The sequence below is a fragment of the Prinia subflava genome, chromosome 7 (genome assembly GCF_021018805.1).
Source record: "Prinia subflava isolate CZ2003 ecotype Zambia chromosome 7, Cam_Psub_1.2, whole genome shotgun sequence".
NCBI classification, from domain to species: Eukaryota; Metazoa; Chordata; class Aves; order Passeriformes; family Cisticolidae; genus Prinia; species Prinia subflava.
Genome location: NC_086253.1, coordinates 25,766,056 through 25,778,214, shown reverse-complemented (window position 1 = coordinate 25,778,214; position 12,159 = coordinate 25,766,056). Strand labels below are relative to the sequence as shown.

General features: G+C 37.9%; 1 protein-coding gene across 4 annotated transcripts in view; it reads left to right on the top strand.

Moving 5' to 3' along the window:
• The window catches only part of CORIN (corin, serine peptidase), a 143,114-nt gene that overhangs the window by 99,635 nt on the left and 31,320 nt on the right, over positions 1-12,159 (top strand). For all 4 annotated transcript variants that reach the window (XM_063401885.1, XM_063401886.1, XM_063401884.1 and 1 more), the window contains 4 exons: positions 2,248-2,393; positions 3,177-3,284; positions 8,261-8,374; positions 10,805-10,915. In XM_063401885.1, coding sequence (XP_063257955.1) covers positions 2,248-2,393; positions 3,177-3,284; positions 8,261-8,374; positions 10,805-10,915 — 479 coding nt within the window. The remainder of the gene's footprint in view (positions 1-2,247; positions 2,394-3,176; positions 3,285-8,260; positions 8,375-10,804; positions 10,916-12,159) is intronic.

Genomic DNA, 12,159 nt, shown 5'->3' with positions numbered 1-12,159 from the left:
TAATGTAAAAACCTACATGTGTTTTAGAAATGAAAAAAATAACCTCATACGAATAAAAATTAAATAAATTTGATATTTTAGTATAAATGTAAATCTATTTTGCAATTTGAAGCTCTGAGAAGAGAAAATGTTACATTGTCAGCACAGAAATTATATTGAGAATCTGCTGCTGACTTTCAAAATAACTGCCCTCTTGTTTGAATATATAACTGATTAGTTGAGCTTAACAGGACATACATGTTGTTTTACCTGTCTTTTCCTGTAAATATGAAACTGAACTCAGCTAATGCAGTTTTTCAATGTTACGCTTTTTAAGTCAAAGTGTACTTTCCAATCATGAATTGCACATTAATGTTATAATTCTGGATCTGTTATAATATAAACTTATCAGAGATGCATTAGATTTTTTAATTCAGGCATATGGATCTTTTGTCATTCTAGTTGGTATAACTAAATTATTCTATTTCTACTTCCCCTATATAAAACAGTTGTCCCTGCTTTGCAAGGCTTTTTGTTGACTTTATGTTAGTTTGGCTGTCACGCATTGTTTTTTAGCTGTAACAGTCTTCATTAAGTTTCATTCAAAGTAAAGAACACAGGTAAGAGATTTTTTTGGAAAGAACTGACCTTACTGTTGTTTATAACGTTCATTGATATATCAGGTATGTTTTCAGTTTCTGAACATTATTCTTCATCTCTGATAAGGCGTTGATAACACTAGTCCAGGCCTACTTTGAAATTTAAATGGATTCTAATTCTTTCACCTCAGACAGACAACTAAACGGCTTATAATACCTTGGAAAAGGTCAGCTTTGACCAAAGATCTGTGTGTACAGAGAACACAGGACAGAAGTGGCTTTTAGATGTCTCTGCTATATTATCATATTTTTGTTGTGGGTTTTGTTTTTTGTCATTGGAAAAGAAAATTTTTGGTATTCAGAAACCTGAGGTTATAAAGTGGTGTCAGTCAACCTTTTTGACATTAGGGAAAATCTAAACGGAAAGAGAGATGTGACATGGTTGACTGACATCAATGCATTCTGTCTGGTTGTTCAACTCAGTGGTGAATTGTTTGGTGTGGAAAACTTAGATTCTTCATTTAATTCCTCCATACAAAATTAAATCTGGGTGGATTAATACTGTATTATTTTCCAAAAAGAGCATAAAATAATTAATCCTATATGGATTTGGTTTGTTGGTTTTGGTCACAGCATTTTCCAAAGCTAATTGCAAGAAAGTAAACAAGTTCCATTCATCAAAAGGTCAAAGGAGAATGAGTGGAATAAAATGCCTTCCATGAAAGGAGTGTCTCTAGAAGAAAGATGTGTAAATGTGAATCAAATTACATAAAGGCAAATTAAGTGACGTGAAATAAAAAAAAATTGTGGGATCCTTTGGTTGAATATTTTTCAAGCTACAGCTAGGATCCCAGACAAATGTAGTGGTTAAATGTTTCAAACATTGGGGAATTTTTCTATGCATTTTCTCTTTGTAATTTTGAAGCATTTGACAGCGGATATTCTGAGAGACATGATGGATGATTTTCATTCTCAGTGGACTGAACAAATTTTGCAGTGAGTCCCATCTTTTATATGGTTAAAACAAATGCTGCAGAAGGACTGCATTCATGCCTTTTCCTGATTTGACCAACCAGACTTGTCTAACACCAGATGGAGATGTAGGAGGTATTCTGTTGCTGTAACTGACAAAGCCTCAAGACCGGGTTGGTCTGAGCTTTGATTTTCCTAAAGTTTTAATTTTATTAAATTCTCTGGGGAGTTCTTCACTCTTTTGTTTGCAAGCTTAAGTATTTTGTCCTCCTGAAACCACGTGGTTTCTGAGGTAGCATAATCAGAAGAGGTAGCATTTCACTAGTACAAAATGTGGGTTTTTTTTTGTTGTTGTTGTTGGTTTTTTTTTGAAGGAGAGCAGTTAGTGCTTCTTAAAAAAACTTCTCTGCTGTCTCTTACAGAGGAGAGCATGTCTATAAGCAGTTATATTGGGTTATTATTAACCTATTGATAACATAACTATCCAGAACCATAACTTAAAACAGTAACTTAAAACAATGTTTCAACCATAGCATTCTTTGATATACGCATTTTTTCCATATTAAAATATGTTTAACTGATTTTTTTTTTCTTTGTCTTCATCTTTAACTTTGGCTAGGATTATTCTCTTCTAGTATCTGTGAATTTCTAAGCCATTCATTCAGTTGCTTGGTGCAATTCTGCTTTGTCTCCTCAGGACATTATGTGTACAGTCTAAGGAACGCTGTGAGGCTGTGCTTGGGATAGTAGGTCTGCAGTGGCCAGAAGATACAGACTGCACTCAGTTTCCAGATGAGAACTCAGACAACCAAACTTGTCTAACACCAGATGAAGATGTAGAAGGTACCTCCTATACATATTACAGCAAATAAAAGATTTAAGTGGGTTCCCAAAGTCACTGGTGATTGGGTTTTTTTCATACCTCCTCTTCAAATTACAATATTTACACATATTTTAATCTAAAAATAATTTAAATATTTAAAATGTATTTAAATAAACATATTTAATATTTACAATATTAAAGTTTGGAAATTATTCCAAACTGAGTTCCTGTACTCAGCCATGCCAGTCTCTTGGGTTCTTTGCTGGATTTCTTGCTCCGGGGAATTGCTAGCACTCAGTGAAAAGAGTTCCATAAAGATCTGCCAACTCTGTTCCACCCCTTTGCCCCAAAATGGTACTGTGAGATGAGGCAGGAACAGTGAAAGGGTTAATTAGTGGAAAGGTATACCTGGTTGAAACAGACACATAATTGCCAATCTCATTTTTTTTAATCCTGAGTATTTCTTATACTTATTTCAATGCATAACACATCACCTCAATGGTGAGAAGAGTGAGAAGAGTAGCTAGAAAATTCACACCCATAGTCTAAACATTGTATGCCAGTGATCTGGCAAAGCAATGACATTTGACAGAGGGCAGCATGAGAGGGAGAGCTCTGGAAAATGTTGCTCCACCACCTTCCCGGTGCCATTATGAAGAGTCCTGACTGATCCATCATTCCAGTCTCACAAGCTTTCTAGGGCTGTTATTTACCCTTCCGAAACAGCCCCAGTGATAACTAGGTGCCCATGTAAGCCCTTATCTCACGGAGTGCCGCCCCTCCCTGTTGGTTGTCCTTGCCAGAGTGCTCACCCAGCCACTTCAAGTGCCGCTCTGGGAGGTGTGTCCTGGCATCCAGGAGGTGTGATGGGCAAGCTGACTGCGAGGACGACAGCGACGAGGACAGCTGTGGTAAATAATTCAACGAGTGGAATGGAGGGTACCTCCAGCATTAGAAAATGAGCTTTATCTTTCATTCACTTACTTGAATCGTAGCATGAGAGTTCAGAGAATAAGCCCCTTTTTTGTATGTTTAAAAGTATTGGGGTTTTTTAAAGACAGTATCAGTAAAAATACTATAGCAAGAATTCTCAATCAACATGAATACAATTTGTGATAACTGATCATTTAGATTCTGATAACCACACTGTGGGATGTTTGAGTATTCATTAAAGAATCAAGCTAAAAATTTTCTGCAGATTTAGTTCTTTTCATATTGCTGAAGGCTTTACTGAACTAAAATATAACTCCCTGGCAGATTAAATATTGAATCTGTAAATGTAGTTTTAAATTTGTACATGATAATGTGCTCATTAGGATGTATAGACAAAAGATGCCATTACAATATATTGTGTTGCTGAAGTGGATTCTGCATGTGTTTTTTAGATTGGTCAACCTCAAGTTACAAGTACAAGCATACACCCTCTAAGTTTATTCTCCAATATGTTTCTGAGTTTACTTCTAGTATAGATGCTATTGGCTATTAATTTAATGGGATGTACTGAGCCTGAAATAATCAAGAAATCTCTTGATCATGTCCTTGTACATGCTGGCAGGACAGTTTCAGAAGGTGAAGGGAGCTCTAAATATTTCTTAATTGACTAAACCGTAGCCTTCAGGGAGGTCTGCACACATGCCTGGCATACCTAGGGGCAAAGAGAATAATTCTACATCACTAAGGATTTAGAGAAGAGGTGTGCTTATGAGCAAAGGATTGGAAAACATTCCAGCAGAATGGGGTTAACTCTGTGTATAATTTAACTGAGAATGAGTTAAGAGGGAAGCCGAATTTATGTGAACGACAAAACTGTGGCAATAAGAGAATTTCTACTCCTCCAAGACAACACCAGAAAGCTAAAGTTGGGCTAAAATTCAATCTTGGCAGCTGTATAAAATGCTTCTTTTTAAAAAGCAGATTATTTCAATGTTTGCAGTAGCCAAGGGTTTATTTAGCCCCAGTGTGTCATGTATTCTCAGTCTCTGGGAGTTTCGAGATCAGGCTTGTATTCTCCTTCTTTTCTTTTCTTTTCTTTTCTTTTCTTTTCTTTTCTTTTCTTTTCTTTTCTTTTCTTTTCTTTTCTTTTCTTTTCTTTTCTTTTCTTTTCTTTTCTTTTCTTTTCTTTTCTTTTCTTTTCTTTTCTTTTCTTTTCTTTTCTTTTCTTTTCTTTTCTTTTCTTTTCTTTTCTTTTCTTTTCTTTTCTTTTCTTTTCTTTTCTTTCTTTCTTTCTTTCTTTCTTTCTTTCTTTCTTTCTTTCTTTCTTTCTTTCTTTCTTTCTTTCTTTCTTTCTTTCTTTCTTTCTTTCTTTCTTTCTTTCTTTCTTTCTTTCTTTCTTTCTTTCTTTCTTTCTTTCTTTCTTTCTTTCTTTCTTTCTTTCTTTCTTTCTTCCTTCCTTCCTTCCTTCCTTCCTTCCTTCCTTCCTTCCTTCCTTCCTTCCTTCCTCCCTTCCGCCCTTCCGCCCTTCCTTCCTTCCTTCCTTCCTTCCTTCCTTCCTTCCTTCCTTCCTTCCTTCCTTCCTTCCTTCCTTCCTTCCTTCCTTCCTTCCTTCCTTCCTTCCTTCCTTCCTTCCTTCCGCCCTTCCTTCCTTCCTTCCTTCCTTCCTTCCGCCCTTCCTTCCTTCCTTCCTTCCTTCCGCCCTTCCTTCCTTCCTTCCTTCCTTCCTTCCTTCCTTCCTTCCTTCCTTCCTTCCTTCCTTCCTTCCGCCCTTCCGCCCTTCCGCCCTTCCGCCCTTCCTTCCTTCCTTCCTTCCTTCCTTCCTTCCTTCCTTCCTTCCTTCCTTCCTTCCTTCCTTCCTTCCTTCCTTCCTTCCTTCCTTCCTTCCTTCCTTCCTTCCTTCCTTCCTTCCTTCCTTCCTTCCTTCCTTCCTTCCTTCCTTCCTTCCTTCCTTCCTTCCGCCCTTCCTTCCTTCCTTCCTTCCTTCCGCCCTTCCTTCCTTCCTTCCTTCCTTCCTTCCTTCCTTCCTTCCTTCCTTCCTTCCTTCCTTCCTTCCTTCCTTCCTTCCTTCCTTCCTTCCTTCCTTCCTTCCTTCCTTCCTTCCTTCCGCCCTTCCGCCCTTCCGCCCTTCCGCCCTTCCGCCCTTCCGCCCTTCCGCCCTTCCGCCCTTCCTTCCGCCCGCCCTTCCGCCCACCCTTCCGCCCTTCCGCCCTTCCGCCCTTCCGCCCTTCCTTCCGCCCACCCTTCCGCCCGCCCTTCCGCCCGCCCTTCCGCCCTTCCGCCCTTCCTTCCTTCCTTCCTTCCGCCCTTCCTTCCTTCCGCCCTTCCTTCCTTCCGCCCTTCCTTTCTTCCTCCGCCCTTCCGCCCTCCCTTTCCCTTTCTTCTTTCCCTTCCACTACCCCTGTAAAAAAAAAGAAAGGAAAGAAAACAAAGGATATGTTCTCTGAAATATGATTTAACATTAGGTCATTCTCTTGTTTGGATTACCAAGGAAAGTCAGAGATGATGATCACAGTGACTCTTTCAGAGTTTGACATCTCTTTACCTTGAATCAATTGTCTCAATTGTCCTCCCTGCCAAATATTTTTTGTTGCCACCAATTTTGAACTCCTTAGAGTTATGTTATGTATCTTTTAGGATAATTTTATTGTCCTAGACATTAACATGTGAAATATTGTTCTAATAAGTAACATTCATTTCTCGAGTGGATCTCTCTCTAAAGTCTAGACAGAATGTCACAAGCAATCAGCAGAATTCTTATCAGTTTCTATAAATATAGAAGACTGTATCAGCTAGGAAATTACCACTGTCAGAGGAACATTACATTGACCAGGGCTCATACTGTTACTGAAGAACAAAAAGTCCTTGCAGAGCTCCAGAAGTAACTGTCTCTGACTTATTCGTATTCCATGTGTGCAGGACAAAAATCCAAACTTGATGATATTTCCATGTGTAAATGGATAGCTCACATTTTATTAGCTTTATCCTTTTAAACTGGTTTTCTGACATTAAAAATCACTGAATGTTTAATTTGAAACCGTTGTATTTGAAGTGCTTTAAATTATAGACGTGGAACAGCTTTACAGTGCAGGGAGAGGGAGGCTGAAAAAGACTAGCTGAGAGAAAAATGTGGTGCTCTTGACATTAATAATTGAATGATAATTGAGTGGGAAATGTATATATGGATAACAATTGGTAACTTCATTTATACTATGAAGAACAATGAAGCTAAAATCACATATGAAACCATATCTCTTTTCAAAATGTATTTTTGAGATGGGGATAGTTTTCCTACCTCTGTTTCCACTTCCCTTTCATTGAATTAAAAATGCATGTCACAAAAATAATTACAGATGAAATATAAATACTGCAAATGGTAGATGATCTCTACCAACGAAACAGTGTATTTGAACACTGAATTCAGTAAGTAGTGAATTTTTCAAAGGGAATTGTCTCCGTATTTGTCTTTGTGATTAGTTTTGGAGAACCCTGGCACACTTCACAGTGTAACACTGTAATGTGCGATGAAGAGGAAATGCAAATGTGTATTTAATGAAATGTAAACACTGCTAAAAAATGGCAAGGTTCATAAATTATGGGAGCCTTAAGCTTTTTTAAATTTCATATTCATATCAAGATCCTAACATTGCATTCCTTGTTCTATATAAGAGTAGAGATTTTGCTTGATTTCAGTTAGTTTTTCACTAATAGTTACCACAAATATTGTCAAGAAGACCTGGAAAGTGATGATACCCAAGAAAGTTATTTGATCATGAGGAATTAGTTTCAAAGGTTAAGGCTATTTATTTCTCTAGGCTTTAACATTTATTTGCATGTTTTTTCAAATCTAAATGGAATCAAGCACTTCACACATCTAGGTACAGTTAAAACCTGAATAGATTTTTCCAGTAATTCAGTAGGCATTCTCTGGTTTGTATTTGTAAAGTATATTCTGAATTAAAACTTCTTGGAAATAATACATTTGCTTAGTAATTTACTGCTGATACGCTTTCACAATTCCAGGTCCAGACAAAGAAAGATGCTGTTTTAAATACTTTTTAAAAATTTATACCTGAACTATTTGCATGTATGAACATCAGGACTATCAATTTGGATTTGCCCCTAGGTTAAAAAGAAAAGTATCATCTATAGAACAGACCAAACAAGGCAATCAAATAATCTGGTTTAGTCAGGACAACACATCATTTTATGTCTTCCTATAAAACCAGAGAGACAGACATGCAGGACATTAGTATGTCAAAGTATTTAAACTGGTATCACAATAAAATGCTTTATTAGTTGATGCAAATAAAAAGTGGAATAAAACAAGAGAAGACTGTTTTCTAAAATGTAGCTTGGGCTATTCTTAAGTTCCTCTAGCTGACCAACAGGAGTTTTGCTGTCAAAGCACTTTGACATAGTTTTGTATTACTTCTCTTTCATTACCTTTCATTGTGATTGTGTTAGATTCTGCATCAGCACTACCAGAAAAAAGTATGTATTTCTACAGTGTTTCATGGAGATTTCATGCTTTTTATAGGATTTGCTTTTGAAAGACCAAGGAATTTCTACAGACTTCAGGATTAGAAAAGTTCTTATATGACTAGAAAGTGTATTTCAAGAATAGTGGTGTATGGGTTTTGAGCTAATTGAGCTAATGCTTAAACTATTAAAGATAGGTATAATATATAATCATAATTATTAATTATATAAAAATATATAATCACATTATTTTAAAAGCACTGAAGTATTATGAAGTGTTATAATATTTAGATCCATTTATCAAATGTGCACTGTGCCAATCATTTCCATTTCTTCATTAGTAACTATACTTGGTACCTTCTAAAATTTATATTGCAAGTGCAAATATTTGGTGTGTTTCAGGACTTTTAAGGAAGAAAACAATTGATTCAATATTGCATGCAAGTGTTTCAGAACTGTGCTTCTGTGCCTTCAGGTTGCAGAGAAAGAGGTCTTTGGGAGTGCCCTTTGAAGAAGCTGTGCATCAAACACACTATGATCTGTGATGGTTTCCCAGACTGCCCTGACATGATGGATGAAAAGAATTGCTGTAAGAACTCATGAAGTTTGTTCCTCCCTTAAAAGGCTGATCACATTTTTGGGAAATTGAGGTGCAAAATAAAATCAAAGTAAAAATGCTTTATGCTTTCTATAGGCAGAAAGACTTAGTCATTCCCTCAGTTCCCTTTTCAGTTTGTCTGTAGCCCAAATTCCTCTCTTACCTCATCTTGTGTCCTTTGTTGTTCACATCCTTGGATCTTTGCTGTCTGTTTGGTCACTCTTGTCCTCATTTTCTTTTTTTTTTTTCCCTTCTCTTTCTCCCTCCTTGTTCTTGTGCCTTTGTAGTTTTATTCCTTGTAGATTTTGGACTTCTTTTCCCAAGTTTCCTCAACTTCCTTCCATACAGTCACAGCTCATAGCTACTCACTCCTCATTTTTTTTTCTTTGATTTCTACTTGATTTTACTTCTGATCTGTTTTTTTGGTAAATGTCAAATGTCTCTCTTCCTTATTTAGTTTCTTTCCTGATTGACATTTCTTAGATTCATTCTGCCTCCCTACTTGGCCCTCAGATTTCTTCTACAGTCCAAACTTTGGTAATAATCATGATGGAAAACTTACTACAGTACACTGGTGGTGGGCACACTGTCCCTGTGCACAGTGTGGGTCTGTTTGGAGTGCTGGCAGTGTGCAGCAGGCACCCTGGTCCCCTGCAGGGGCTGTCCTCAGTTCTTTTTCCACTGTTTCCATCTGAGAATGGGATGGGAAGTGGTGGAACATCTGCAAACAGCAGCTGCTTTGCAGGCTCTCACCCTGCACACCAAGCTGGGAGTGAGTGCCCTGAGATGTCAGCTACACTTTCATTAACTCACTTTCTGAGTTATCTTCTCTTAAGAAAACCTGGTGTGTGGGCATGTTCTCAAGACAAGGAGGTAGAAAAGACATACTGGGAGAGAGTCTGCACAAGAAAGGAGGGATCATTGGTTGGTAAAGTTGGTTGAAAAATGAAATTTTTCATTCTTTGAGTAAACCTGGTATTTTATCATTTTTGCTGGGATGTTTGGGTATAATTTTGTGATTTAAAAGAAGTTGCTTCTGAATCTCTGGAGTTCTGTTGGTAGGAGCAGAGTGGTAGGCACATTTTATGTGCTAAGTGAAACCTATGAATATGTTTGCCAAAATGAACAGCAGCCTGCATGTATTGCTAGATCAAACTTCATTGCGTTTTGGGAAACTGAAGCTCACAAAACAGTTCTTAATCTGCTTTTCATTGTATACCATTTAACTTCCAAGCTCCATGCTGTAATCTAAACAGTGGAGGTGGTATTAAAGGGATTTACTTGTGATCACACATTAAGACCATGACAGAGAAAAGATTACCAAAGGGCTAAGGTTCAGCTAGTTTATAAGAACCAGAGTATATTTCCTCTCTGCTTTTGAGTTGGGGCTTGAATATTCTAAAATGACAGCCAAGTTTTCCCAGCTGAGGATTTCCAGTTTTTGAATTTTGCTCTCTCTGGATGGTGGAGTTAAAGTGCTTTTTCTGTTTTTGCATGCTTTATTTCAGAGCCAGAAAGATTAGGAGTAGAGAGCACTGCCTGCTCTATCTGTGTGGTTTTCACTGTGGGGTGCACTTTTTGTACTAGTGTTGCAAATAAATGCTTGGGTTGTATGGCAGTAAAAATGCTGTACATCAGCCAAACATGGGCACAACTTAGTGCAGGTCCCTCCCATGCATTCACTCCCTCTCTGCCCGCCCCCAGGTCTCAGAATTCCCTAGTGATGGGGTTTATAGAAATGGGAAGTGTGTTAGTGAGGAAGGTACTGTACTTCTACAAACCTGCCTTTTGGAAGGGAGGTTGTTGGGGGAAAACTGAAAGTCATTTGCAAATGGAAGCTCTTGTGGTTCCCATGCTGAACAGATTCTGGAAATCTGTACATGAGGATATCAGCTGTGAACTGGAACATGTCCATCAGTATAACAGTTCTCTACCCCTAAAGTGGAGATAAAAATAAATACGTAATTTTCAAAAGCAAAGGCAAATTCAAAAATGAATATATAATTGCTGTGGATGAAAGGAAATAGATATTCATTGTGGTAAAATATTTTTTTCAAAAACCATGAAGAATTAAAGAAATTTGGATCAGCTGGCTTAAAAGCATGGAACAGTATTTTCTCTTACCGCTTCTGAGGGGCTTAGACAGGTTTCATATAACAAATGATACTAGGTAATCACAGATCTTGCATTTGTAGACACTCTTCCTTCCCTCTGAATTGCAATACCCCCTGTCACTGCGTGGCAGCAACCACCTTCAGCATCAGTGGTATCCATGCTGAATTTTGTTGCAGATGTCTCACTTACTTTTTCTGTAAATCTGATATGTATCTACCTTCGCCCTTGTTCTCTGTTTTTCGTCTCAATGTGAATTTCACTTTGATCATGTCTTTCTCAGGAGGAAGCATGTTTTTGTCTTTGCAGCATTTTGTGAAGAGAGTGAACTCGAATGTGCCAACCATGAATGTGTGCCACAGGAACTCTGGTGTGATGGGCAGGCAGACTGTGGTGACAGCTCAGACGAATGGGACTGTGGTAAGTTTCTGCTGTGTGGTGCCTCAAAGGGGTGTTTGGGTGATGGTAGCAATCACTGGTGATTTAATTCAGAATGCAGTGGTGGAGAGGTGCTCCCTCTGTTAACAAAGAAAAGACTGGGGTGAGGTTGGGAAAGCATGCAAGGAAGTGGGAAAAAGAGAAAGCAAAAGCTCAGTGAGCAGTGTCACAGTGCAAAGATACAACAAAAGTGATATAGCAAGAAAATGTGTAGATGATGTAATCTGGAAAGTATTGTGGATAGAGGAGAGATTAAGAAGACATTGAGATTTGGAAGGACCATTAGAGAATGGTTTCTTGCATGTGACAAAAGCAGTTCCAGAGCTTTTATATACAGATTAAGAGAGAAGAAATGGTGACGGTCTTTCATTTAGATTGTCTAATGTGAAAAACGTGAGATGATTAATTCATGTTCTTATGGTAAATTGGAAAATTATAAAGCTGTATAAATTTATATCAGGTAAAAGTCTATGTTTTAGGAGGTTTCTCCATTCAGAAGGGAACAAAAGACTTTGCAGCTTTCTCAAGTATTGGGAGGGGACCTGTTGAGATGAGCCGGTATCAGCAACTCACACCTCAGGAGCCACCTTCACAGACCATCAAGCAATATCACCCATATCTCAAACATTCATCAACTATAAGGATCCATAGAAACTGAACATTAACACATGGACTTGGGAGGGGAGCTCTTTTCAATCCGACTGGAGATGGATTTGGGTTTGAATAGCTAACCAAAAAACAAAGAGAAATATGGGGAAATATTGCCAGAGGCAGAATAAAGAGTATAAAAACCAAGCCTCGAGCATGGCAAATTTGTGTACCCAGCTAGAGACACAGACGGCCAGGGTCTATGTCTATAGGTCACCCTTGGCTCTCTTTTTCCCGGGAGAAACTCTGTCAAGTAAGTGTCGCTGTTTGTGGGGGGTATTTTTATTGCTTAAAATTCTGTAATTTGATTCCAAATTTTGTGATTTAAATTTTTAATAAACCAAATTATTGAATTTGGTAATAAATTGTCCTGGCATTTATAACATCTAACTAGATAAAGGCTATGAAAATTAAGGCTATCAGCAACCCATCTGAATCTGTGCTGATGCATTAGAAGTATTCAGGTTTATTCTTACCCTCTTGAAGCCTTTGCTGTTCAGTGTCTTGTGCTGTTCACTCTTAGCAAGGTTCTGATAACATCCTTGCCTTGGTTTTACACTGCATAGCTATTCAGCATG